Here is a 24,890-nt window from a genome sequence, read left to right on the forward strand (position 1 = left end):
AGTTGAACCAATGGGAGCTTATGAGGTCACCAAGAGGTGTTGTGTATGTAAAGAAAGAAAAGGAACTGGGGCAAAGCCTTGGGCACACTCTCGCATAGGGAATGAGACAAGAATGATAATCTAGGCATATAGGTGGCAGAGTCAGTAGAGCATTAGACTTGGAGTCAGAAAGTGCCGAGTTTAAATCTGGTCTCATTTACTTATCCGCTGGGTGACCCTGGGCAAGTCATTTAATCTTTTTTAGTCTCAATTTCTTCATTTGCCAAATTGAGATAATAAGAGTACCTGCCTCCCAGAGTTGTAAGGATTAAATGAGGTGATATTTGTAAAGTACTTTACAAATCCCAAAATGTGCTATATCATTTCTTCCCTTGCCTTGCCTTCCTTTGCCTTGCCTTCCTTTGCCTTCCCTTCCTTTCTATTCTCTTCTCTTCTGAAAGGAAACTGAGATGGAGTAGTTGGATGAATAGAAGAAGAACCAGGGGAAAACAATGTTATGAAAACGAAGGAGGAAAATGATGTCTAAATAGGGATGGGGGAGTGGACAACAGTGTCAATGCCACAGACAGATCACGAATGAGACCTGAGTAAAAGCTCTCAGATTTGGCAACTAAAAGAAATGTTGATAACCTCAGAGAGAAAAGTTTTAAGCTGAGCAACGAGATTGGAAACTAGACTTCAAGGGATTGAGAAGTGAGGAAATGATGAAAAACTAACATCTGCCAAGTGCTTTTTCTACAAATTGAGCTAGGAGAGAGAAGAAAGATGGAGAATGATAGCTTCAGGGGGTTTCAAGACAAAGTAAAAAATAACAGTAACAACAGAGTAAGATAAATCCAAAGTAGAAAGAATGAACTTTGTGAAGGTTGGAAGTCATTTTTCAGGGACTAGGAAAGATTTCCTAGAAGTGTGTGAGCTGTCTTAAAGGAAGCCAAGGATTCCGAGAGGACAGTGGGAGTGAAGGGCTGAGGTAGAGGGAATTTGAGTCATAGATTGAGGAGAAGAAGGTGATCATACTGGTTGGCTTTGTGGGGTTTTTTTTCATTGAAATATACAGAAGAGTCCTCCACTGAAAGGAGAGGGAATGATATGGGTGGCTTGAGGAAAGAAGAAAAGACTTATAATAGATGTTGAAAGAGATGAGACTCAGAATGAGTCAGGGCCTCTGTGCCCTGGCAAGCAGCTTAGAGAAGTCTGTCATCTGAGGGCTTGACCTTCGAGGCCAAGTGATCTTACATGCAATATGGCTAGGGAGCAGATCTCTGGCCTTGGGGTCTGAACCATCTGGGTTCATGTCCTGCCTCTGACAAACACTGACTGGAAGACCCTGGACAAGTTGCTTTATATTCTTGGGCCTTGGCAACTCTGTAAGACTATAAATTGCAGAATATTTGCTAGTCTTCATTATTAGTAAAGTTCTGACCAAAAAAAGTCCTTGAGTGGATATATCCAGGTTAGAAAAAGGTATTTAGACTTTCACCTCCCATCCCCCACCACTGTCACACTTAATGTAATAGCTTCATAGATTTAGAGCTGGAAAGGATCACAGGATAATAGATTTAGAACTGAAAGGGACCCAATAGGCCACTGAGTCCAGTCCCCTTACTCTTACAATTGGGGAAACTGAGGCCTGGGGAGATTAAGTGATTTGCCCAGATGACCCAGGATTCAAACCCAGTTCATACCTTTAGAACTGGAAGGGACCCTGAGGCCATCTAATGGAACCTCTTCATTTGGCAGGTGGGGAAATAGATGCTTATAGAAATTGACTTACTCTAGGTCATGCTGCCAAGTCCTGATGATAGGGTCACAGATTGGTTGTTGCTTGCTGTTCATCCTTCCTTCTCAAAGAGGACTGGTGGCAACATGCAGGTGATATCTTGACTTGCAAGTAGATTGGATTTAAGTGAGGCAGAGCTGTGCAAAGTCACCAGCCTCACTGTCTTCTCCAGAGTCATTTCAATCACAGATTTAGGCAAAAAAAGGAAAGCAGTCTCTGCTTTCAGAGAACTCAAGATGAGTTAGTAGTGACTCATTCAATCAAAACATCTTGGATTTAGGGAGGAAGGGACCTCGGAGACCATGAGAAAACTGAGGTATATTCACACTTCCTGTTTCTCATTTCAAACAGTAATTTTTAGAAGTAATGGATAAAATAGGATTTTTGTTAGTTTGCTTTGAACTTGCAATGGGAAAATGAGCACCAAGGGAGGTCGTTTTGTGTGCAGAAGAGGGGAGCTGGAGACTCAAGGCGCTGTGTCAGAGAAAGTGCTGGCGAAGCTCACACTGAGACCCTGGGGAAACAGGAGGCCTGTTGGGGAAAGGAATGGTTATTGGCTCTACTATTCCGGGCCCAATTGGTGGAAGGAGATATGAGGTCTCAGCTGGACAATTTTAGGCACCACATCTGCAGCCACAGAGGCTGGGAAGATTCATCTGTCAGTGAAGCAGATGCACAGCCCGCCTTATCTTTAGTTTCCGACTACCCAGTGGCAGAAAATAGGTGGAAGAATAAGGCTAGAAAATAGGCTTCCTGGGCTGGAAAAAAAGTGTATGAATTAAACAAGAAAAATATAATTACTTTTGATAGATCTAGGATCGTGTTGATTTGGCTTCTTTCTCCAAAGGTGCAGATCGTAGGCTGTCCATATCTTTTCCCCTTCTTTGTCTACGTCAGTGCTTTCCTGTACCTTCTCCCCACAGAGACTGGGCTCCCACCTGATGTTCTGAGTTCCTTCCTCCAGATGTCTAGACGATGGCTGGAGAGTACAGGCGCTCCATCGGCCTCCCCCACACTAGGTGATTAGCCTGCCCACTTTTGTAGTCATATTTTTATTTATTTATTTATTTTTGGTGAGGCGATTGGGGTTAAGTGACTTGCCCAGGGTCACACAGCTGGCAAGTGGCAAGTGTTTGGTCTGAGGCCACATTTGAACTCAGGGCCTCCTGACTTCAGGGCCAGTGCTCTATCCACCGCGCCACCCAGCTGCCCCCATACATTTTTATGATAACATCTTTTATCCATCTTCTTATGCGTAATTTCTTGACGGGAATCTGTGGCAGCCTACTCTCCATTGGTGGTTTTTGTTGTTTTTGTTTTATTTTTAGTTTTCAACATTCACTTTTATAAGATTTTGAGTTCTAATTTTTCCCCCTCCCTTTTTTCCTCCCTCCCCAAGGTGGTAAGCAATCTGATATAGGCCATACATGTCCAATCATATTGAACATATTTCCACATTAGTCATGTTGTGAAAGAAGAATCAGAAGAAAAAAGGCAAACGACATCCTCTCCACTGGTGTTGGGCCACCTGCAACCATAACTGTCTGTAGACTGATAGTCCATGCTTACTTGCTGTCTGAGCTAGGAGGTGCAGTGCAGAGAGGGCTGGACTTGGGAGTCAGAAGACCTGGATTCATATTTCTCCTCCAATGAGTAGTGTGACCCTGGGCAAGTCACTTCACTTTAATCACACTGTTTCCTTGTCTTAAAAATGGTGTTAAGAACAGCATCTAGCTCCTAGGGAGGAACAAACATGATCATTTATATAAAGGGCTATATAAATGCTAATGACATACAATGCCAGATTTTTTTCAACGTATTGGTTAGTTTAGCTCAATCTCCACCACCTCCCCTTTATTCTTTTTTTTTTGGGGGGGGGCAATTGGAGTTAAGTGACTTGCCCAGGGTCACACAGCTAGTAAGTGTCAAGTATTTGGTCTGGGGCCGCATTTGAACTCAGTTCCTCCTGACTTCAGGGCAGGTGCTCTATCCACTGAACCACTTAGCTGCCCCTCCCTTTATTCTTTATTATGGAGCATGGTTCTTGGGAGAGGAGTAAAAAGGTATGTTGGGACATATAGAAAATGTAAAAATAAAAAATATCAATAAAATTTGTTTTTTTAAATGACTTTTGTTTCAGAAAGAAGCTTTGTGTCATTAAAAGTCCTGCTGTCCATTTTGTTATCTATTTTCAATACCTTTCCAAGATATAGCTGTTGAGGGACAAAGAAGTGTATGACTTGCCCATCCTCCCCACAGTGACTGGATAGTCCCCATGCACAAATGCTAATCAGTCAATAAGCATTTATTAAGTACCAACTATGTACTTAATAAGCACCTAGTATGTATACCTACTGTGTAGCCTACCTACTGTGTAGGTATTATACTAAATACTAGATATATAAAGATAAGAGTGAAACAGTTCCTGCTCTCAAGGCACATACATTCTAGCAGGGAACACAACTTGTGTGTGTGTGTGTGTGTGTGTGTGTGTGTGTGTGTGCGTGTGTGCGTGTGTGCGTACACATGTATGTATAAACAAAATAGAGAGGGCAGCTAGGGGGTGCAGTGGATAGAGCCCTGGGCTTAGAGTCAGGAAGATGTGAGTTCAAATGCAGCCTCAGATACTTACTAGCTGTATGACCCTGAGCAAGTCACTTTACCCTGTTTGCCTCAGTTTCCTCATCTATAAAATGAGCTGGAGAAGGAAATGGCAAACCACTTCCGTGTCTTTGCCAAAAAAACAACAACCAAAAATGGATTGCAACTGAAAACAACTAAACAAGAAGGCAGGTACAAGGTGATTTTGTAGGAGAAGGCCCAAGCCTTTGGGAAGATCAGGAAAAGTTTCATGTACAAGATGGCTAAGCCAAGGTAAATAGGATGGGCTGGCCAAGGTTATAGAATAGAAGCTTCCCAGTGTGAGGTATGTTTTTCTTCATGGAATGTCTGGCCTGCACTTTAATAGTAGAAACATTAGTTGGGGAGCTGGTTTGTATATTTTAACAAAATGCATCAAATTCTATTCCTACTGACATAAATCCTCCTGTAATTCACACAGTATTTCCAGTGAATAATTAGAAACCAAAGATGAGGAGGGGGCAGGGAGAGAGAACTTAAGCTAACAAGACATCCAGGCAAACCTGTCTTTGCTGGGAAAGAAAATGCATCTTCCTACCTGCCTCCCCTCCCCCCCCATTCACAGGCAAATTTATAGCTTTCATATGTTCCTTATATTAGCATCTACATTTAAACTTCTTCTTTTCTAAAGTTAAAAGATATGAACACATTTGGGACTTCACAATGTTTCTGTTGATAAGACTCTTGGTTGAATGCTTTGACAATAAAAATAAGATGTTTTTCTTTGGAAGAAATGTTGATATATCACTCAGTGAGCTAATTAGGCTGTTTCTATGCATTCTTTAGTAGAAATGGGTATCCCAAAAGGACAGCTGTGACATCGCTCCCCTGCTCAAGAAGCCCTAGTGACTCCCTTTTGCCTCTAGGATAACTATTAACATCAGTGTTTAGCTTTTGAAGTCATATGCAACCATTGCCTGCTCAGTATCATTTAACATCACTCCTTGTTCCCCAGCAGCCCATACAAACTGGCCTTCTTATTTTTCCCCATCTCTCACCTTCGTGCCTTTGTAGCTGCCATCCCATATGCCTTTACTTCTCTGCCTTCTAAAGCCTTCCCTTCCTTCAAGACTGCTCAAGCACCAGCTTGTGGGTGAAGCCTTTCCTACTTCCCCCACTTACTCATGCCATCCATCATAAGCTACGTTGTATTTAATGCCTTTACCTTTATTTCCGCTGTATATATTTTTAGATATAGCATCCAGCCCTCCATTAGAGTGTAAGTCTCTTGAGAGAAAGAGTTGTTTCATTTTTTGTATTTGTGTCCCCAGCACCCATTACACAGTAGGTCCTAAATACATATTTGTTGGTTAATTAATTGATGGATGAATCAAGCACTAACTCTTCTGTTGGGTACTTCAAGTCTTTTACAATTTTACAATTTACAGCCTACATTTCTAGATTTATTACATCTTATTCCCTTTCACGAGCACATTCCAACCAAACTTGACTGCCTGCTCTTTCTTGTCCCCTGTGCTTCTTCTCCTGTCTCCCCACCTTTATTCAGAATATCCTTACACTTAAAATATACTCCCAGGAGCAGCTAGGTGGTGCAGTACATAGAACACTGGCCCTGGAGGCCAGAGGACCTGAGTTCAACTTCAGCCTCAGACACTTGACTCTTACTACCCATGTGACCCTAGGTAAGTCACTTAACCCCAATTGCCTAGTCTAAAAAAATTTGCTTCCTCACCTCCTCCTTTTAGAATCCCTATCTTTACCCAAAACTCAGTTCAAGTGATTCCTCTTGTCTGAGGCCTTTTTTGTTTCCCACCCTCTCCCTTACTTTGTGGTGCCCTCTCCAGAAAGGACTTTGTGTTTACTTGTCTATCTTTGAATTTACTTATGAGCATAGGTGTTGTTTCCTCTAATATAATACAAGCTCCTTGAAGGCAGATCCTATTTTGTTTTTGTTTATATTACCATTGCCTAGCACATAGTAGGTACACAACAAAGGCTGATTCAATGGATGGGCAGGTGAATGGACTGAAGTCACCTTTTCTGCCATAAGAGAACTGGGAGTCAGTTTCATGAACAGGATTATTGCTTTATTTGCTGTGGAATTGTTCTTGAACCAGACATTTAATGAGACTTTACTACATACGGTGATATCACATACAGTGATAATCACAGTAAGAGCTCCCATTTATGTTTTTAAAATCTTTGTTGCTATTTTCCTTTTCTGTCACTCAATATATCCCAGCTCCTTCTGCATTCCATCCCTCATAACAAAAAATTGAAGGGGGTGGGGGAGAGGGAGGTTTGTTGTTCAACCAACAAACATAGCCAAAAAGGTCCAATCTCACAATGCAGGGTGCCATATCTTTAAGCTTCTGTCCCAGTGAGGGAGAGGGGAGGATGTCTTCTCATATTTCTTCTTTGGTGAGTCAGTAAGTATAAAGGCAACAAACCAACCATATATTGCTGGCCATTTCACACATTCCGTGTAGCCGCCCACTTTTCGTGTCTGGCCATTTGCTCTGATTCCTACTACATCCCTCTCCTACCCCACCCATCCCCATGGCTCCACTCCCATTCCACATGGTTCTTTTCTAACCATTCTCTGATATATATATTGTTTCCCCCTATTCTTGTGTAAACTCCTTGAGGTCAGGGACTGTCTCACTGTGCCTTTGTATCTCTGGTGATTAGGATAATACCTGGCATATAGTAGGGCCTTAATAAGTTTTTTTTTTCATTCACATCCATTCATTCGTATATTTTTGTAATTACTATACATATATTGTTTCCTTGGTTCTCAACATTTTACTGTACATAGCAGTTCATACATATCTTCAGTGTTTGTCTGAATTCCTCATTATTATTTTTTATTGCGCTGGAGGGAGGGAGGAAGATATGCCGGTATGCACAACCACGGCATACTAATAAAAGTGCTAAGAACTCCATAAGTTAGCAAGATCCAGTGTGCCCACTTAGCTTTCAGAGGGATATGTACCCTTGAGGGGGTTCTGGAGTCTCTACCCAGATTCTCCAGTTTTCAAAGCCTCATCTAAGTTTATCCACGAGGAGATAAAGAAGAGTTACATCTACCCTTTTCATTTTAGGTTTTTCGGGAGTGGTGGGTGGGACCTAGAGATCTTAAAGTTTAGTGAGTATTTAGAACAACAAACACAATGTGTTCAAAACTGGACATATAGGTAGGTCGATATAAAGACAAGCAGACAGATATGTAGAAATAAATACCTTGACAGAAACAAGATGAGAGGTTGGAAAAGTAGAGTGGAAAGTATACTGCCTCAAGAGTCAGAAGATCTGACACTTATTATCTTTGTAACTTTGGGTAAGTCACTTAAACTCCCTAGGTTCTGATTTCCTTATTTGTGAAATTAGACTAGATGGCCTCTTGAGGGCCTTTTCAACTCTAAAGCTATAATTGTATGATCTCCCTGCCTCAGTTTTCTTCATCTGCAAAATGGGTAGAATAATACGCCACAGGTTTGTTGTGAGATTCAAGTCAGATCATTGGCTCATAGACCAAGGGATAGAAGGAATCTTAGAGTCTGTACAGCCCAACCACCTTATTTCATAAATGAGGGAACCAGGGCCCAGGGAGATTAGTGACTTCTCCAAAGTCATGTTAGGTCCTAAGGGACAGAGACAGTGTTTGAACCCTGCTTCTCAAATGCCAGATCAGTGCCATGCTCAAGGTACTACATAAGCCATTGTTAAAGGTGGAAATAGGAATGGTTCTAGTTTGGGTTTGGGGTGGTTTTTTTGGTCTAGACATTGACTTTAGGGAATTCTCATTTTGGAAATACTGTATACCAGTGCAGAAAAGCCACTTATTTGTAACATAGTTTTAGAGAGTTTCCTGAGAGAGTCATTGAGAGGTTCAATGACTTGCCCAGGGTCACATGATGAGTTTGTGTCAGAGGTAGGATGGGAATACGGACCTTCCTGACACCAAGGCCGGCCTATCCATTGGGTCACCTTGTTTTTCAGTAGGTAGAAAAATACATGGATAGATAGATGGTTGGAAGAATGGATGGGTGGGTGGGTAAATGGATGGATTAGGAAGGAGATGGATGAATGAATATATGGACAGAGAGGACATATAGATGAGTAGATGGATAGGTAGGTGAATGAATGTAAATATATATCTATGGACAAGCATAAGAACTTTGAAAGTTACATATTGCTTTTACTATATATTTAAAAGGAAAATCAAGCTGTACATCATAGATTCAGAGCTCTACCCTACTTTTTCTATACCTCTCTTTATATGGAAATGCTCATTTTATTTCGTGCTTGTTGTTCAGAATAAAAAGTAAATTTATCTGTGTCTCTATGAATGTGTGTGTGTGTATGTGAGAGAGAGACCCTGCAAAACTCAACTCAATCTGGGATTGCCATTCACAAAACCGATGCCATTAAAATTCACTTATATGCAAATTTTGATATGTCTAGCATCCTTTAATAGTTTGAAAGGAGTGCGCATTTGTTTGACTTGATGACATTAATTTACTTGTACTAGCTACTAACTTAAAACTAAACCAATTTGCCTTTTAGACATCTCAAGCTGACCTCTGCAATAGAATGGTGCTGTTTCTCATTCCAGGTTTAAGTGTATCTCTTCATGGGGCTGAAAAGCGTTTGCAAATCCATCAAAGGCGAAGTGTGGTCAGCCGTCCAGCCTCCCATCGACCACTTGTGGTTAGGCATTCTTCACTCCCACCTGTCCGAAGGTCAATAAAAATGGAGGCATCCTCATCTGGAGTCGCTAATGGGAGAACCAAAATTCTCCATCCAGGTAATGCATGGAAAATACCAGTGGGAGGCTACCATATCAGCTGTATGCAGTGCCGTGGTGCTGAGCTTCCATAATGCTAAGCTTTCATTCAGAATGTACTTCTTTGTGAATCTGGCATGTTCCTTAGCCCTCCATTGTCTTGGTGAATGGCAAGGTCGATTGAATGTCATGCTCACTTTGAATTGGGGCTTGGATAGATGTTTCAGAGATGCTTGAAATGAAGGCTTTAATGTCCTTTAGCCTCACATATACAGACTGTGTCAGCGTGTCATATAAAACAGAATGAATCTTCCTCTGGTGGCAAAAGTATAAATGGAAAGCATGGTAGAAATTTTCTTCCACACTTCAGAAAGACTCACAGGCTTGTCGTATCCCACAGTGCAGAAGAGGGAGAGAGTTTGTTTATCATTTGATTACTTTGTCTGCTTTAGAAACAAGTGAGATAATTCTACACCCATCCCAAGTCATAACTAATAATTGCAGCCCTGGGTAAAAGCAGCAAAACCATAAAAACCCCAAAATAACTTGCTTTAGTCTAGCAACATGAATAATGTCTTTCAATCAGCTTACTAAAACAAATTTATTTGTTGGAGAAAAGGAGAAATAGATAATCCTCTGGGATACCTCTGGGGTTGAGGGAGAGAATAAGAGGAGAAGATCAAGGACAGGAGGCTGAGGTACAGCCTCAAGGGAAGAAACTACTGCCTAGAGCTAATTATTTTGTGCTTAGGTTAATAGCTTCTAAGATGCAGAATAAGCATGATTGGTGTCTTTCACAGTTTCATGCCCTGGAACAAATCCCTGGTTGCCCCCTTTGAGTTATCCTACTTACCCCCCAACACCTATTTTAAGGGCAGAATTATCTGATCCAATTTACTGTGCTTAACTCAAGAGAGACAATTAGACCCAATATATTGAGTGGACTCTTTATGGAAGTACATCTATATGACCCATAAATAAATGTTAGCTAAATTCCAAATTACAATAGATTTATTCTCTATTAAAGTTTTCTAGGCTCATTAAAACATTTAAATATTTAATTATCAAATATTCTATTTACTTCACCAAACATATTAATTGTCTTCTGTATGTAAAATAGAGGGTTTTATGTATTGTCAATCCCTTTGACATTGGACCCCTCCTCAGAATTACGTTTTTAAATGCATAAACCATAGAGTAATACAAGGAAAAGTAATTAAATTAAAATAGTTATCATGGTATTTTTACAAAAACAAGTTCAGATTCCCCAAATTAAGAACTCCTGTGTAAATTTTTGTGTTGGCACAGAAGAACTAGGAAGAATGGAATGGCAAAAAAGAATGGCATCTTGGAGATGAAAAGAGGCCACAAAGAAGCATCCAGTACAATAATTAGCTTTGAAACACCCTTGAGAGATGGTCATCTCACCTCTGGCTTGAATATATCAATAGATAGTGAGCTCATTACTTCACAGAGGAGAGCATTGTGGTTTTAATTAGCATTTAGTTTTTTAAATTAATTTATTTTTAGTTTTCAACATTCACTTCCATAAAATTTTAAGTTCTCAATTTTCTTCCCCTCTCTTCCCCCCCCAAGACAGCATGCAATCTGATATAGGCTCTATTTATACGTTCATATTAAACATATTTTTACATTAGTCGTGCTGTAAAGAAGAATTAGAACCAATGGGGGAAACCACAAGAAAGAAGAACTACCCTCCCCCCCCCAATAAAAAGAGAGAGAAAAATAGTATGCTTTGATCTGCATTCAGACTCCATAGTTCTTTTCCCACATGTGGATAGCATTTTTCATCATGAGTCTTTGGGAGTTGTCTTAGATCCTTGCATTGCTGAGAAGAACTAAGTCTATCAAACTTAGTCATCACACAATGTGGCTGTTAGTATGTACAGTGTTCTCCTGGTTCTGCTCACTTCACTCAGCATCAGTTCATAAAAGTCTTTCCAAGTTTTTTTCCTGAAATCCACCTGCTCATCATTTCTCATAGCACAACAGTATTCCATTACATTCATATACTACAACTTGCTCAGCCATTCCCCAATTGATGGGCATCCCCTTATTTCCAATTCTTTGCTACCACAAAAAGAGCTGCTATGAATATTTTTGTACATGTGGGTCCTTTTCCCATTTGTGTGATCTCTTTGGGACGCAGACATAGAAGTGGTATTGCTGGGCCAAAGGGTTTTATCCCCTTTGAGCATAGTTCCAAATTGGTTCTCCAGAATGGTTGGATCAGTTCACTACTCCACCAACAATGCGTTAGTGTTCCAATTTTTCCGTATCTTTTCCAACATTTATCATTTTCCTGTTTTGTCATGTTGGCCAATCTGATAGATGTGATGTGGTACCTCAGAGTTGTTTTGATTTGCATTTCTCTAATCAGTAGTGATTTAGAGCATGTTTTCATATGACTATAGATAGCTTTAATTTCTTCATCTGAAAACTGCCTGTTTATATCCTTTGACCATTTATCAATTGGGGAGTGACTTGTAGTCTTATAAATTTGATTCAGTTCTCTACATATTTTAGAAATGAGGCCTTTATCAGAGACACTGGTTGTAAAAATTGCTTCTCAGTTTTCTGCTTCCCTTCTAACCTTGGTTGCAGTGGCTTTATGTGTACAAAACATTTTCAATTTAATGTAATCAATTATCCATCTTGCATTTCATAATGTTCTCTATCCCTTGTTTTGTCATAAATTCTTCTGTCCTCCATAAATCTGACAGGTAAACTATTCCTTGCTCTCCTAATTTACTTATAATATCAGCCTTTATATCCAAATCATGTACCCATTTTGACTTTGTCTTGGTATATGGTATAAGATATTGGTCTATGCCTAGTTTCTGCCTTACTATTTTCTAGTTTCCCCAGCAGTTTTTGTTAAATTGTGAGTTTTTATCCCAGAAGCTGGGGTCTTTGGGCTTATCAAACAGTGGATTACTACAGCGATTGACTACTGTGTCTCACAGCATTTAATTTGTTAAAGAGGCTTTTCTTTATGTTACTCCTGAGTTAGAGTTGGCCTCCTTTTGCCTTCCATCTTGATTCTAATTCTTCTCTCTGTATGTTTATCATCTAATTGATATATGATACTATTCCTGTTGGTATCCTCTTTACTAAAGAGACCCCAACTATCCGTTCCTTATCATCTTATGAAATTCTTGTTCTTATCCTTCTAGAAATGCCATCCTCTATGTCTTTTAATGTTTTGTAAAGGCCAGTACCACATTTGGGCTATCTCTCTGTTTTCCGTCGTTATTGTGGTATGGCTATACTTATAATGCACTCTGATTCAACAAATATTTATTAAGTACCTACTGTTTATATAGCTCTGTAGTTGAACTGGGGAAAGAGATACACTTTAGTCAGACTGTAACTAGGGTAGGGTAGCTGGGCCTTTGCTCCAGCCACTGATATAAATGAGTACAACTCCTCGCTGCTAAGGTTTGGAGACTAATGTCCTTATATCTTATAGGCTGCCAACCTCTGACCTTATGGAAGTTGGGGCAGGTGGCCCAAAGAGAGAGAAAGAGGGAACAGGGTCATGGCCCAGCCAATGAAAGATGGAGGAAAAAAGAGGGAGCATTCTGTTTCCTCTTCAACCTCCCATCATTGTCATTTGCATTTCTGCCCTACAACTATTTTTGCCCCAGAAGAAGAAAACATTTTAGTTACATCTCTGGTTTTTGACCTGGTCCCTGCTTTCCTGGAGTTTACAACCTAATAAAGGGAAATATGCCACAATGCAAATGAATACAATCCAAAGTAACCTGTGATAACTGCACAAGAGAGATGTGAGCCCATCACTCTGTTAGTTCAAGAAAGTCAAAGTCATTATCCACTTCAGAATGGAGAGTCAGGGAAGGCTTCCTATAGCACATGGCATGAATATTAAACTTTAAAGTGGGAAGAGAAGAATTCAGTTCAGTAATCTTCAGCAGGGAAAGGGGTGTGAGAGGGCATCCCATGCAAACACAACAGCATAAGCAAAGAATCAGAGACCTGTATGGGAGTAGCTGAATATGTCTCATTTCTCCCTGGATTTTCAATGATTGCAATAAATGAATTGTTAAAGTAGAAAACATGAATGTAATTTGTAGTAGCTAGGTGGCACAGTGGGTAGAGTGCTGGAACTAAACAGCGAGATCCGAGATCATATATTGACTCATAGGCTTAGTGGCTTTGGGACCCTGGGCAAGTCCCTTGAGCTCCTTTATCTCAGTTTCCTCATCTGTAAAATGAGGATAATAATTGCATCTATCTCCTAGGGTTGCTGTGCAGATAAAATGAGATGATGTTTGTGAAATGGTTTGCAAACTTTAAAGGGCTCTTTAGATGGTCTCTGTTATTTTTACTGTTGGATGACTCTCTTTGCCTGAAAGTTCCTTTTATCATTAAAACTAAATGTCTATTCCTCCTAATAAAATAATAGCAGTTTGTAGTTACAATGGTAAAGTCATGTCAGTATGCGTTTCTTAGCTCCCAGCATTGCTGTGAGAATAAAGTGAGAGGATATTGGTTGTTGTGAGGACCAAATGAGATAATCATTGGAAAGCATTCAGCACAGTGCCTGGCACATAGTAGGTGCCATGTGATTGTTAGTAGTGATTGTTAAACACCTACTATGTGCCAGGCACTCTCCTAAACGCTGGAGATACAAAGAAAAGCAAAAGATTATCCCTGCTTTCCAGGAGCTTACAGTTTAGCAGAGAAGACAGAAAGCAAACAAATATCTACAAGCAAGTTATATACAGGATAAATAAGGAATGGGAGAAGGAAGACATTAGAATTAAGAGGAGTGGGGAAAGGCTCCCTGCTTTTTAGCTGCGACTTGAACATAAAGGAAATAAGGGAAGCCAGAAGGTGGAGATAAGGAGGGACAGTATTCTAGGCAAGGAGGAGACCAGAGAAAATACCCAGAGCTGAGAGGTGGAGTGTCTTGTTCATGGAACAGCAAGGAGGCTGTTGTCACAGTGGAGGGCAAGTAGATGGCAAAGTATAATTGGTAACTGAAGAAGTAAAGAGACTGGAAAGTTAGGAGGGGGGCCAGACTGTGAAGGACTTTGAATGCCACATGTAAGATTTGATCCTGGGGATGAGAGGAAGCCAATGGAGTTTACTGAGCAGGGAAATGACGTGGGCAGACCTGTGCTTTAGACCACATTAGGGTTGGTTGAGGGCTGCACTTTCATCATCTCACGGATCATCACAACAGCCTTGTAAGGTAGAAGTCATTATTAACCCCATTTTTCAAATCAAGGCACTGAGGCTTGGAAAGGTGAAATGATTTACCCAGGATCATTAATCTAGTAAGTGTCTGAAGCAAGATTTGAACTGAGGTCTTCCTGACATCTACTGTGCCATGCTGTGCAAGATCTTAGTAAAACATTCACACTTGAACATCTGGCTCACAGTATAATGCTTCTGTTTTATGAGAGATGAAACAACAGGTTCTTAGTGATTGAATAGGCCTTCATTAAGTGCCTCCCATGTGGTAGGCATTACTGAGGCAGTATTAAAACACCCTCTATCCTCAAGGAGTTTACAGGTTATTGTAATGTATTATATTGGATCCTATTATTCATAAGAACTATTAGATCATTCTTTGGCTGGCACACAGTAGGCACTTTTTTCTACCGTTCCCTCTCTCAGGATTGTTTTCTTTGACAGAGAAAACCAGAATGAAAATTACAGTCAGCAAGTTGTACCTTCTCGCACACGTTCTCATATTTTCCATCGACTCTGATTGATTATTGTTCAGTCAGTTCAATCACGTCTGACTCTTCCTGACCCCATTTGGGGTTTTCTTGGCAAAATCCTGGAGTGGTTTGCCATTTCCTTCTCCAGCTCATTTTACAGATAAGGAAACCAAGGCAGACAGGGTGAAGTGACTTGCCCAGGGTCACACATCTAGATCTGAGCTCAGGAAGATGAATCTTCCTGACTCCGGGACTGGCACTATCCACCGTGCCACTGAATTGCCTCCTTTTAAACTTGCTCTCCCCAGATCTAGGGTGAACCTACATCTAAGGCGAATCTAGCTTTGCTTCCTCATCTATCAGGAACTCTGAGATCAAGTGCCTCCCAAGAATTCCATCATTTCTACCTCGGCAGTTCGTTCCCCCTTCGTGATCAAAATTGGGTCCAGAAGAACATTTTCCCTCATTACCTCTTCTGTGGAAGAGTGAAATTACTATTAAGACAAATCAATAACATCATCTGTAGAGATATCGAGAGAGTTGGAGCCTCCCATTGCTACTGTATCTTGCTTCCATGCCAGGTTTTTGATGTTTCCCTAACTCATCATCTATATATTCCTTCTGACTGGGTGCTCTGTAATATACTCCGGCTACTGTAAATTGTTGTCTTTCTCCCTCTGAGCATACACACCTCCATGCTCTCTCATACGAGTACTTCTTTATATCCAATGCCACTCCATTCTCCCTTCCTTTTGGCTATTCCATTGCTGAGTTCCAGTCGTGGATCATATCTCACAACATCTCGGTGACAGCAATGAGGTCAAATTACCTCCTCCAGTTAAGATTTGCACATTTCTCTCTGATATACTCTTCATGTTTTAGTCTATATAAATGAGGTTTCTTCTTGAACATCATCTTTTGCAACTTAACAGCCATCTCCACTGAAGTCTTCCTCTGCTCTGTCAGCAACTTCTATAGTGGCTTTCTACTACTTATTTCCTTTTAAGTAAAATAGTAATCATTGAATAATTATAATCATAGTAGAAGAGCAATATGGGTTTACACTAGCAGAGACCTTTGAGGCCATCTGTTCCAATTCCCATTTTACAGATGAAGAAACTGAGGCACAGTAAGCTTATGTTACTTATATTTTATTTCTGCAAAATTACACCTCTTTCAATAATGGGCTTTTCTTCTATTCTTGTCAAATTCACAGGGTTTTTTTGGGGGGTGGCTAGAGGTCATCTTAGACATGACCAAATGCAGGCCCTTTTTGTACAGATGAAGAAACTAAGACCCCAAGAAAAAATAACTTTCCCAAGATCATGTAGCCACTCTAGGGTCTGAAGCACCATGACCTGTTCCTGGAAACACTTGACCAATTAATGGAACAGAGTTCTTGTGTCAGAGTTGGAAGTGACTGTTGAGCCCCACCCCCACTCCCATCATTTTGCAGATGAGGAGAACCAAGGCATAAGTGAACTTAAGTGATCGCTCAGTTTGAACCCAGATTCTCCTGACTCCAAGTCCAGTGTCTTACCCATTTACAATATGCTGCCCAAGGGAGTTCTTAGGATTGAGATCAGAAAAGACATAAGTGTACAGGAGTAACCAAACAGGCTATGCTGAGGACTAGCCCCAGGGATTCGGGACACATCCTCCTTCCATGCTGCTCTGCTAGTGGTCTTGTCACTCTAAGCTGGTTGCCCCATGCCGGGCTGATAATTCTACTAAGGAATTGGCAGGAGCAGGAGAGGGGAAGACTGTGGAAGTTTGCCTGTATCTTCAATAGACCCCTGGTTCTCAGTGCCTAGCAGTAACCACTTGGTTCCCATGCCCAGGAGAATGCCCAGCCACCAGTCCTTCTGCCCCTGAATACAGTGTACATTCTCCCCGCTTAACTCACTGCATCACAGCTGTTTAACATCAGATACCCTGTCCCATTTTGAGGAAGAGGAGGTGCCGTGAAGAGAGAGATGGAAGAAGGAAGTAATGGTAGAGGAAAGGAATGAAGGTTTAATGTGCTCTCTCTCTGCCCCTCTTCCTCCCCCTTCCCTCTTTCTCTCTTTCTCTCTCCCCCCTCCCTCTTTCTCTTTCTCTCTCTCTCTTTCTCTCTTTCTCTCTGTCTTTCTCTTCTTCTCTTTCTCTCCTTCCTTCTCTCTCTGTCTCTCCTTCCCTCTCTCCCCCTCTTCCCCCCACCTTTGTCTTTCTTTTTTGACACTTCAGAAGGGGGCACAAAGAAACAGAGCAATTTTGTTACCACTGTGTGAAATTTAAATTACCATTTCTTTTAAAATCCTACATAATAATAGCCAACATTTCTATAGTCCTTTGAGGTTTGCAAAATTCTTTACATATTTTATTTGAGCCTCACAACAACCCTGCTATAATTATCCCCATTTTACAGATGGAAAAACCAAAGCTGAGAAACATTAAATGACTTACCCAGGGTCAGAGAGCCAGTAAGCTCCAGTTACAGAAATTCATAGTTTCATTTACAATCCTCTTTTTTTGCTCCTTTCTGTATTAAGGTATTTGTACTTTTTTAGGATTTTTCAATTCAAAAGAAAGAAAAAAAGGGAAAAGGATAGAGGGAGGTGAAAAAGGTCAGGGACAGGAAGGGAAGCTCTGTCCCCACCATGATCTTCTGAGGCATTGACCTTGCAGGAAATGATGTTTCAGTTCCTCTCCCTGGACAGTGATTTCCCACAGTGCTGGAACCTGTAGCCTCCCAAGAAACTTTGAAATCTTGTGGACAAAAGGGAATGGAGTTTGCTTTGTAGTTCAGTACAAATGTTCTACCCAGTTTGAAGGTGAATGCAATGTGTGTCAGGACACTTTGCCCTCTGGTTTAGAAATAACACTAATCAACCTTCACTGGCTTCATTTGAATCTCTCTTCCTATTTTGTTACATGTGTGATAGGAGCCTAGCAAGAAGGGAGTGGGGTGGGGGACGCTTAGGGAAAAAAATGGGATATTTTTAACCTGGACCAATGTGCACATCAGGATCGGTTTTCCATGCTATTATTTGCTGAGTAACAAAATTGTGGTTTCTAAAAATACACTCTAAACTCTCTCTTTAGACATGTGCATTTCCTTTTCCCTTTATCAAGGAAAGTGCACGGAGAGGACAAAGTGTGACCTGGATGGTGGGAAGAAATAGTTCTTGTTTTTCTGAACTTCATCAGCTAACATTTATTAAGCACCTACTGTGTGCCAGGTACCATGCTAAGTGCTGATCATAGAAAGAAAAAGTAAAAATGGTCTTTGCCCTATAGGAGCTTATATTCTAATAAGAGAGGCATCTTGGACCTCAAAAATTTTATACAAGGCATATAAAAATAGATACCGAGTGGCCTGTGAACTGAGTCTTAAAGGAAGCTGGAGAATCTAAAAAATACGTGAAGAAAGAGAACATTCCAGGCATGAGGGACAGCCAGTACAAAGTGGTGGAGGTGGGAGATGAAGGATGATGTAGAGGGAATGAAAATCCTTGGTTATGACTTCAAAGGTGCAGAGGAAGTTAATGATGGAGAAAAACAGAAGAAGCTTTTATAGGACAAAGCAAGAGAGATTGCAAGTTGATCAGTGTAGGGCCTTTCTGTAAAGAATATTATGTTCTAGGGAACTGAGAGCTTAGGTAATTTGCCCAGGGTCACCCAGCCAGTGAATTTCAGAAGTGGAACTTGAACCCAGGTCTTCCTAATTCAGATGTCCACTTTCTGTACAGCATCCTGCTGTTTTTCCCTTTAGAAAGCATAAACCATGAGGTATTAGAAAGCAAATAAAATCTTAACATCCTGTGCTACTAAATACTCTGTGTCTGCACCCACATCTCCTCATTTCTCACTGTTCAAGGAGGGGAAGGGAGGGCAGTTTTGCATCTAAGTTTCTATGGTTAGTATTTGTTGAAGGAGAACTCTGTCCTTTTGGGACTGAAAGTTTGAATTGGAGGTCTCAGGTCTAGAGCTGGAGGAGAGCCCAGACATCTTCCCTCACTTTATAGATGAGTTAACCAAGAAACAAATTAGATGGCTTGACCAAGGTCACATAGATAGTAAACAGAACCAAAGGAATCCAGCCATTTAAAAAAATGTTACAGGAATCAGACAAATATTATTTTCCTTTCGACGTTCCCGAATCTCTAATTGTTGAACTCACCATGAAAATGTTTTATTCAGAGCATTGCGATGTAGCCAAATGTCTTGGTTGTGGATTCAGTTGAATTACCAAGGGCATTTTGATATTACAAAAAGTGATTTTTCAGAATCGGGCACCTTGGGTTTCAGTCCTAGGCCCACCCCTTCATGTAGCATCGCTTAGTGAGAGAGTGTTAGGTTTGGAGTTGTAGAGACCAGGGTTCAAATCCTACCTCAGGTATTTACTAGCTGTTTCACCCTTAAATTTGATGTGTCCCAGTTTCCTCATCTCTAAAATGAGCAAGCTAATGATAGTGTTTATCTCACTGGGTAGCTGAAAGAATCAAAAGATAATGCCTATGAGGTGTTTTGCAAACTTTCAAGGATGATATAATTGTGTGACTCTTGGCAAATCCTTTTCCAACGCTATCTTCTATAAAATGAGAAGGGTTGAATCCAAGATTAACTAAACTGCATTTCCATTTGTTTATAATAAATTTAAATCCTTACTTTTCTAACTTGTCAATGTTTATTAATGCTCAAGTTAGAAAGCTGGTTCTATATTTTGTGTGAAATCTGCCTTTCTAAGTATTTTTCTTATTTCAGCTATCTGAGCTGGTCATAAAAATGCAAGAACACATATATACTTTGATCTGAGATCTCACATGTGTGGTCATTCCCTTCACTGGAATGGATTGCAGAACAGAGCATCAGATAACTAGAGCTGGGAAGGTCCTTAGGAGTTGTAGAACCCAACCCTGTAATTCAGAGATGATCAAACATTGAAGTGAAGTGACTTGGCAAGGTTTGCACAGCCAGTAACCATCTGAGGTAGGATTTTGACACTATGTGCCAAGCACTGTGCTGGGTGCTGGAGACAAAAGTGAGAACATTTCCTGCCCCCTTTCCTGCCTTGAGCTTACAGTCTCCCCAGGGAGAGAGGGAGAGAGAGAGAGAGAGAGAGAGAGAGAGAGAGAGAGAGAGAGAGAGAGAGAGAGAGAGAGAGAGAGAGAGAGAGAGAGTGTGTGTGTGTGTGTGTGTGTGTGTGTGTGTGTGTGTGTGTGTGTGTGTGTGTGTGTGTGTGTGTATCTCTGAGTATCTCTGTGCAGGTCATTGGGCCAGGGAATGAAAGAATCTCTACCCACAGAGCTTACATTCTAAGAGGGGAGATGACAGGTACATATAGAAATACAAATAATATACATATAAAATTAATAAATACAAAGATGAGGTGGCCTCTGTTTGAATCCTTTCTGGTGAGGAAGCAGAATGCACAGTAGAAAATGTACTCTCTGCAGAGTCAGAAGGTACAAGTTCACATTCCACCTCTAATGATTGTTTCACATTGAGCAGGTTACTTTGTCCTCTCTGTGTCTCCATTTTCTCATCTATATAATGGGGAAATCTGACTCAATGATGTGCAAGATCTCATCTAACTCTAAATCTATGATTCAATGTCTTTCTTTTAATCCCTTTTCATTTCATTTAAAAGTCCTTACTATTTCATTTAGGTTAATGACATTTGATATCCCCCAAATCTTTGGACTAACATGTGAAACATGTAATGTCGTTTAGGTATGTTGTAGCTAAAACCAAATCCCAGAACCTTTTATTGCAGTTGTGAGGTACCTTATGAATTCTAGAGTCAGAGAATCACAGAGTGAGAGCTACAGGGATCTCAGAGACCACTTAGTCCAACCCCTTTGATCCCAGAGGTAGGTTCCTAGGATTTCAGAACTGGAAGTTCTTGGATTTAAGAACCTCAGAAGCCATGTGGTCCAAACCTCTCATTCTACAGATCAGAAAACTGAGGCCGTGAGAGTTTAAATGACTTGCCCAAAATCAGACAGACAGCAATCATTAGGAATGGGATTTGAATGCAGAACTTCCCATCATAACCACACTGCTTCCCCAGATGTTTCCTTTTACACATGGCGAAACCAAGCCTCACAGAGGGGAAAGGATTTGCCCACAGTCACACATACAGTAACTTGTAGAGTGGGGATTTAAACTCAGGCCCTCTGACTCTAAATCCTGTCATCTTTCCACCTTACCATACCTCCAACATGGGAAGTGAGGGGAGCAGGGAAAAACAATGGACAAACCTCTGGACGCGTATCTTTACATATCTCTTTTGAAAACAACTCCTGCTGGGTAGAATAAAGCCTTTTCCTTTGGTCAGATTTGTTCCTTTCCTCACTGTTCGTGACAAGATAGATGCTAATTCTCTGGTGTGGAATCTATGGTCCAAACTGAAAAAGACGTTGTTGTTGTGGTTGTTTTTTGGTTTTATTTTTGCTTTTGTTTTTTTTTGATGAGGCAGCTGGGGCTAAGTGACTTGCCCAGAGTCACATAGCTGGTGTGTTCCTTTGTTTTTGAAGAGGACCAATGACATCATGGAGTGATATCTTGACTTGTGTGTGAATGGGATTTCCAAGGTGCTAGTCCTCCCTGCATGCCCCATACAGTTAATCAACAAACATTATTGACTAATAATTCAACACATCCACATTAAGCACCTACTATGTGCCAGATACTCTGCGAGGCCCTGGGAATACAGATACAATGAATGACAGGATCATTACTCTCAAGGAATTCCCATTGTGTCATAGAGACATATTCTACAAACTCCTCGTCAAAGCCAAACTATTTATAGGAATTTATGAGGTTCAGATTGGAAGCCCATTTATAACTCTGCGAGTGTAACTTATGTGTCCACAGAGACAGGAAGACTGGGTTTCAGTAGGCTCGTATTGCACCTACAATGCCAGGCGCTGTGCTAGGGCTAATTCCAGTGAACTCGAATTTTTTCTCTAGAAGATTCCTGAAAGATTTGCTAGTCCGGGACAGGCCACAAGAGTGGGTCATCCAGAAGTTCCAGTGGTGGAGGATCTTGGGAGAGCTCATGCAGGAGGCAGTGCCTTGAGAGAGGGGGAGCAGAAACAGCGGGATAGACAGGATTTGTCAGGGAGAGAGACCACCAGGATTTGTGAGTCAGGGCGCTGTGAAAGGCAGCCAGCGTTCTGGGAGCCAGGCTGGAGTAGCTTTTCAGGCGTGAGGAGCAGGTATTTTGATCAGTTCGGTTGGCTGGAGCTAGGGCTGCCAACTGGATGGTCCTGAAGTAGAGATCTGAACCTACCATTCTCTTAAAGTCACTAGTGGCTCCCTAGTCCCTCTAGGATAAAATACAGCATCCTCGGTCTGACATTGGATGTTTTCCACGATCTGGCTCCCACCTACTTTTCTTTTCCCACTTCATAATGCTTCTGCTCTTTCCGCTTTTTCCGTTATGGTCAAATGGGCCTCCTGGCGATTGCCTCTGAACAACATCCCACCCCCCACCTCCATGCACAGATGTGCACATATTTGGGGTGCACTACCTTCTCCCCTCTGGCTCTTAGAATCCCCAGCCTCTGGTAAAATGTACAAGTGCCACCTGCTATACCAGGATTTTCCTGATCTGCCTGGTTATTAGCAGACACAAGGAGATGTTTAGGAAATGCTTGTTGGATTGAACTGTGGGTGTTGTGGAAACATTGATAAATTTGGAGTGAGATGACCTGGTTTCCAATCCTGGCTGACTCTCAAAACTTCTTGGACTTTGGATAAGTCACCTTGCCTCAGTTTCCCCATGTGTAAAATGTGAGGGGTTGGACTAGATGACCTCTGAGTTTCCTTCTCCCTGCAGGTATATGATCCTGTCATCTTCACGGATGGGCTCGGAGAATGCCACAGAAGCATTTAATGAGTCTAGGGCCCCTGGATAGCCTACCCTTCATTTTTGATCACCTAGAACAGGCTGTTCTCAAGGATGCAATCCATGATGCTGAAATAGAGTTCCTTCCGTGTATTGGAAGGCACTTTGTATCTGAATGCAATGGAATCGAGTTGAACTTAATTGTACCTGGCCCAGGCAGGGAATGAGTCTTATCGGTACTAAGCATCAACCGTGTAATAGGGTGGGCACGAGGAGGGAAGAATTCACAAGACTTGTTTTAGTTCAAGCGCAACAGCCAGACATCTGCTGGTGGCCTGGGCACACGTTCAGAAATTTTCATCCTCCTCTGGTGCCCTCTTTAATTGCATATTAGTCACCAGTGATTATTCATCAAACCCAACCTCAACATTGCATCTCTTTACGTCTAGCTTACTTTGCAGCTGGTTTCACTTAGCAATTAATTTAATTTTGTGTGAAAGCCTTTGACAGTCCCTTTTGAGAAAGATCAATCTCACAGGCAACGTTAGATTTTGCCACTTAATAAATATGGGAGCTGCAACCACCATTTCTGAAGGAGAGATGGTGTGGGTTGTGCCAGAATGCTCCACCAGCCATCGTTGCAATACATGCAGAGTCATTGGTTTTTGCAAATAAGCAAAGAAATCCTGGTGACGTGTGTGTGTGTGTGTGTGTGTGTGTGTGTGTGTGTGTGAGAGAGAGCATGCGTGTGTGTGTGTGTGTGTGTGTGTGTGAGAGAGCATGCGTGTGTGTGTGTGTACATCTGTATATTTTCATTCATTTGCTTTGCAGGTCTTAAATACTGGGGGTGGGTATTGAGAAAGAGATGCCCCAGTCTTTTATAAATGCCATGTAACCTCCTGAATTTTCTAGTGTGGAAAAAGGTCTTACAAAATTGGAGAAGTGCTCTTGAATTTCTTCCTCATTTTTCCCTCACCTCTCCTTCCTCTGAGAATACTTGCTATATACTCACTGAGCACTCAATTAGTGCTTGCTGATGGGATTGCTCTCTTAGGTGAGTCCTTGAGCGTCACTTGGCTCTACTAAGCTATGAAACCTTCTGACAACTGGAGTTTCAGTGTTTAGGTTTAATAAGTCAAGTCAACAAGTATTTTTTTACAATCTAATAGTAATTTCTTTTCTTCCAATTACATACAAAGATAATTTTCAGCATTTATCCAACACTGTCTTCCATCTCCCCTCCATAAGACATCAAGCAATCTGATATAGGTTATACATGTAAAATCATGTTACATATACTTCCACACTAGTCATGTTGTGAAAGAAGATTACGAACAAAAGGGAAAAAACACAAGAAAGAAAAAACCAAAACAAAGTTTGAATAGTATACTTCTATCTGCATGCAGATTCCATAGTTCTTTCTCTGGATGTGGTTAGCATTTTCCTTCATGAGTCTTTTAGAATTGTCTTAGACCATTGTGTTGCTAAGAAGAGCTAAGTCTATCATAGTTGATCATTGCATGATGTTGCTGTTACTGTGTGCAATGTTTTCTTGGTTCTGCTCACTTCACTCAGCATCAGTTTATTATAAGCCTTACCAGGTTTTTCTGAAATCCACCTGCTCGTCATTTATTATAGCACAATAGTATTCCATTACATTCATATACCATGACTTGTTCAGCTATTCCCCAACTGATGGGCATCCCCTCAATTTCCAATTCTTTGCCACCACAAAAAGAGCTGCTATAAATATTCTGTATATGTGAGTCTTTTTTCATTTTCATCATCTCTTTGTGATATAGACCTAGTTAATGGTATTGCTGCATCAAAGTGTATGCACAGTTCTATAGTCCTTTGGGCATAGTTCCAAATGGCTATCAAGAATGGTTGGATTAGTTTATAACTCCACCAAGAATGCATTATTGTTCCAATTTTCCCACATCTTCTCCAATATTCATCATTTTCCTTGTCTGTCATACTAGCCAATCTGATGGGTGTGAGGTGGCACCGCAGAGTTGTTTGGTTTGTTGCTAACCCTATTTCATGACTTTTAAAGTTAAACTCTGCTCCTAGGGCACAGGGGCACTGGCCCAAGCATCTTATGCAGGGGCCTAGTCATTGGCTTTCCACTCTGAGGCCTCAGGCGCTTACAGCTTCCCACTGTGC

The 24,890-nt window shown here is 41.1% G+C and overlaps 1 protein-coding gene across 3 annotated transcripts in view; it reads left to right on the forward strand.

Moving 5' to 3' along the window:
- ANO4 (anoctamin 4) overlaps nucleotides 1-24,890 on the forward strand; it is a 415,292-nt gene that overhangs the window by 205,110 nt on the left and 185,292 nt on the right. For all 3 annotated transcript variants that reach the window (XM_020982322.2, XM_020982323.2, XM_078146765.1), the window contains exon 4: nucleotides 9,000-9,191. In XM_020982322.2, coding sequence (XP_020837981.1) covers nucleotides 9,000-9,191 — 192 coding nt within the window. The remainder of the gene's footprint in view (nucleotides 1-8,999; nucleotides 9,192-24,890) is intronic.

This window comes from Phascolarctos cinereus, unplaced genomic scaffold (assembly GCF_003287225.1).
Source record: "Phascolarctos cinereus isolate Bilbo 61053 unplaced genomic scaffold, phaCin_HiC Scaffold_1;HRSCAF=81, whole genome shotgun sequence".
Taxonomy (NCBI): Eukaryota; Metazoa; Chordata; class Mammalia; order Diprotodontia; family Phascolarctidae; genus Phascolarctos; species Phascolarctos cinereus.